This window comes from Gastrolobium bilobum, unplaced genomic scaffold (genome assembly GCF_033153095.1).
Source record: "Gastrolobium bilobum isolate Gb01-03AN ecotype WA unplaced genomic scaffold, APGP_CSIRO_Gbil_v1 utg14970, whole genome shotgun sequence".
In the NCBI taxonomy this organism is placed as follows: domain Eukaryota; kingdom Viridiplantae; phylum Streptophyta; class Magnoliopsida; order Fabales; family Fabaceae; genus Gastrolobium; species Gastrolobium bilobum.
In genome coordinates, this window is record NW_026899194.1 from 184,720 (window position 1) to 189,289 (window position 4,570).

General features: G+C 37.4%; 1 protein-coding gene across 1 annotated transcript; it reads right to left on the bottom strand.

The window, feature by feature from the left end:
* Positions 1-621: 621 nt before the first annotated feature.
* LOC133288107 (chitin-inducible gibberellin-responsive protein 1-like) lies at positions 622-3,865 on the bottom strand. Its single transcript, XM_061485802.1, has 2 exons — positions 3,765-3,865; positions 622-2,781 (listed from the first exon to the last, which is right to left on the bottom strand). The coding sequence occupies exon 2, from the start codon at positions 2,658-2,660 to the stop codon at positions 891-893; it is 1,770 nt and encodes a 589-aa protein (XP_061341786.1). The 5' UTR covers positions 2,661-2,781; positions 3,765-3,865; the 3' UTR covers positions 622-890.
* Positions 3,866-4,570: the final 705 nt, after the last annotated feature.

The window sequence follows — 4,570 nt, forward strand, 5'->3', positions numbered from 1 at the left end:
GATTGTTTTCCCATCAATTCTGTGTATATGCAATTGCAAGTTGATAACAACCCCCTGCCCCGCATACCCATGATTTCTATATATAAAAAGCGAGAGAAAAGAGAGATAATTTTGTGTACTTCGGTTGGGTAATTATTATTATAGCAAATTGATGTTTGACGTTATGGAGCGGACACATTCAAACCTTTAACTTCATCTTTAAACTACAAGACATTATAAACTGGACTAGATACAAGCATACAACTACAACTACCATTTTATCTTTAACTTCAGTTTCAACCAAAAGAAAGATCTTATCTATCCAAACTCAAGAATACAAAAACGACAAATATAGCCAGCCATTAAAAATAGCAAAGAATCGACTATGAAATTTTATGATCAAGCATAAACATGGACAAACCATCATGTCCAAACTGGCAAACCGATCATCTTTTCTGTTTGGGAGGGGATAATTAATTATCATCTTTTATAAGTTATCGAAAATCAAATCACCATGACCAGCTTATGCAAGTAATCTTATCAAAAAACATAAGAATGCAATGAAGTGTATCACATAAGAATGCAGTACGCCAGTCAGTTCAAAAATTTGTGATTCACATAATTTATACCGGAAGCAAAGTACTATTTGCAGACACAAGTTTCAACATCTATATTACAGAGCAGCGAACATACATAAACACTGTATAAAAGAATCAATATACTACCACTAGTACATGAGACTCTTCATGGACAAATGAAAGGAGCAAAGACCTATAAAACAATGATAAAGGTTACATGGCACAAGAAATCAACATAAACCTCAGTCAGCTACTACCACCTCCAACATCATTTCGCTTCCCTTCATCACGATATTTCTACTACCACTACAGCAATTCCTATCTATGTTTTTATCAATGCCAGGCTGAGGCTGATATCAAATTTCTGTTCTTCCACCCCAACAACATGGCCCCATCTTTCTCCACTAGTGTATAATGTTCTGAATAGCACCTCAGAAGGCTTCTTATAACAGAATTCACATAAGAGCTCAAAGGACATTGACGAAAGCCAGCCATTGTTAACCTAGACTTCCACTTGCCAAACAGTTCATGTCGCTCTACCCTTTCCTTGCCTTCACAAGCAATAACATTCACAATATCCCGGGCAAGACAATGTTGCTCCACATTAATCCGCTCCTTGCTATTTCTTTGGAGGGTGACATCAATGGACTCAAAGATTGCCAAATAGTAATCTAAGGTTTCTATAAACCTGTTAAAGAAAGGAGTTGTGTTTGTGTTTGATTCCTGCTCCACGAGTGTGGTCACCTTGGGTGAAAGCGACTTTACCAATCTCAAAAGTCCATCCCTTGGGTTACTCACATCAACACTCTCATCAGCTGTATGATGGAGTTGCAAGGGAAAGTTCACAGCCAAAGCCTCTCCAGTCCTGATATCAAGCATATCTCTTGTCACATCTGGAGCAAAAACAGGCACTCCATGAAACTCAACTGGGATGCCAAATTTCTTAGACATCAACTCCAACCTTTTCCCAACTACCTCTAGTCCATCGCCACGAGCATATTTAGAAACGGGGTCATCAATCCCTGTGATCCGCACGTGGGGAGCCCCGCCAGGTCTTGCTGCAAGAGCTTGAAGAAGAGTCATCCATTGAGTTCCCTGAGCAATCTGAAAGTCTATTATGTGTATGTGATCCTCGTTTCTGCATGCCTCAGCAATGGCTCCATTGGCAGCCATGTAACCGAATTTCAAGTAAGGACAGATTTCAAACAGCAATTGCATGTAAGAGAGTAATTCTTCACCTTCAGGCTCTCGGCACCTAAGGGCACGATAGATGCTATTCCCCGAAGATTCCTTCCTTGCAACAAGCCCTTCTACCATATAAGCACCAAGCCGCTGTATTGGCTCCCCATTGATAGACACAACACTTCTAGCCTTTTCTATCAATTGATCAAAATCTTTCATGTTGTTTTCAGACAGGGCTTTGGCACATGCAATCAGCAATTGTTTCAAATTGCTTGATGGGAACCCTTGTAGAGATGCTTCCTCCATCAACTTCTGCCGTTTCTCTACATGTTCAACTTCACTCGATTGCCTACAGCTGGTAACATATGATGGCTGAGTTTGAATATATTGTGACTCCTGGTGCTCATGGCTCCAGGACCTATATCTCTGACCAGATGTCGTTGGCCTGCTGCTCTCAGCCAATGACGTATTTGATGTGGTAACTTCATTATCATCAGGTGCCATCAGAGCAGTTTCTAGTTCCAGCAATGCGTGTCTGATTTTCTGGTTATAAATTGCATTCTGTGGAAGAGAGCTCCTAGGAGAATATAGTTGCAAACTGTCTCTGAGTCTGTCCACAGATGAGATTGATCTATGCATATAATGGTTGGTTTCCAGTGAAGAGTTACGAGAGGGGCTTACACATGAGAGGATTTCTCCAGAGCTGTGTTGCTCCTGGTTGTCACTCAATGCAGAAAGTGTATCAGAATCAAAATGAGTGGAAAAGGGTGAATTAGGTGAGTTTCCTGTGTCAAATTTCACGGAACCAAGAAGCCTGCTTGGTAGGGATGGAATAGTGGGAAAAGATGGCATGTAAGGTAATCCTGCACTAGCCACACTGAAACTGAAAAGTTGCTGCGAGTCCATATATGATGATGGCATCAGCTGCTTTATGTGGAGGAGATCTTTAAAATCGAACAAGCAAATCAGAAATTCACCACCCTAGGAAAACTTCTTAAGATTTTGTTTGGAACTTGAACCCCAACAGTTTCAATATATAAACCTGCAATGACAATATACAAAGGCATGTAAGTATATTTTCATAACAGCACAATAACAAGTTCACAATACCAATCTTCTAGGCCAACTGCGACCGAGTAGAGAACCATAAATATGGAGGAAGTAGGAGACACATAAACAGTGGCAAAATCCAAGCTAATTAAGTTTGGAAAATTAAATCCATCCATCCTCTTTTGCCCCACTATAATGTGAGCATCACTGATTAATTAATGCCTTAAAGCAGATAAATGAAACTAACGAATTTGGAGCTTAGAATTAGTTTCATGTTAAAAAGTAGAAGTAATCAAAATCATGTCTGGGTGTGGTTGTGCTCTCAAAGGTGCATATCAATGAAAGATAACACATGCTTACACACACAGACACACAATAACACTCAAAAACACAAACCGAGATGTTCTTAAATTATAGATTGTTGGTATTTAACATGGCAGTCAAGTAAATAATACAGTCTGCGCTGGAAATTGTACACTGCCACAAGTTTATTAAAAAGGAAGAAGCTTGACCTTAAAAACATTTCATCTTAAATGTAAAACAGCAAGTGAAAATCTTCTCATGCTGTAGTATCCTTGAAAACTATACAAATTGACCTTACACCCAAATCATTTGCTCAAAAAAATCAGAGGTCTGTGGTTAAACCATGTAATGAAAGTAAACGTCTATAACAATTAATATTATCTATCGATTCTGTTTTTTAATTGCTCCCACTCCACATGGAAACAGCATAAAAACTATTTTTTTACCTATGAAAGCAGAAATTTTGTTTCAAACCCATAAATCACTCTCCTAATTCCATGCCCACCAATCAAATAAGAAGAAAAATAAGAAGCAAGATGCTGAAATCATGAAGGAGAGAATAACTCAAAAGCTGAAAAATTGAGAATTTATACAAACAAAGGAAGAAAAAAAAAAAAAAGACAGTAAACAGATATATAATAGGTAGATGTTTTTTTCAGACAACCCACCGACCTTGTACTGCTTGAAAATTGAAAGCTCGAGTCTTCTGCTTCGTTTCAAGAAAGCTAAGAACTTGTGTAGCTTCTATTTTTGTTAATGTTTGTTGTGTTCTGTTTCTATTTTAGTTTGAATATAATGAGGAGTGGGGTTTCAATCTAATATATAGAGAGAACAAAGGGTTCGTGTTTGACGGATGGTTAGAATGGATAACAATGTTAACAGTGACGGTAACGGTAACGGTGAATGAGACAGACAAGGGGGTGTTTGTGCTTTCTTATACATATAGCTGGCGCGGATTCTAAACGGAGCCGACCACACGTTAAGACTTGCGGCAGGACATTCCTCGCTTTTTCAACTCTCAACTCAACGCGGCACAGCGTGCACCCACACTCTCTATTGAAGCGTGGCCAGAGTCACTAGGGGAGTTAGATAATATCTAAAATGGAAACGGATATATAAGTGTTAAACAAAAAATTTGACAGTTAATCTAAAAGCTGATAGATTAAAATTAACGGTGTCACATATTTATAAATTAAAATTGTTAAATCAAGATAAGATTAATATTAATTGTTATAGACGTTTACTTTCATTACATGGTTTAATTTGTTATTTCACATCAATATCAAATGATTCTCTTCCATCTAAAATACCAATAAAAATAATAATAATAATAATAATAAGAGTTTAATATTTTTTATATTATAGGAAATAAATTTATTTTGGGCTTTGGTTTGGTACTGTTGCAGTAACTAATTTTTTTTTTCTGCAAAGCAAAACGAAAACATAAATAATAATAAAAAATTTATAACAAACACTGT

Coding starts and splice junctions, on each gene's coding strand:
- LOC133288107 (XM_061485802.1), bottom strand. CDS start 2,660: ATGCCATCATCATATATGGACTCGCAGCAACTTTTCAGTTTCAGTGTG.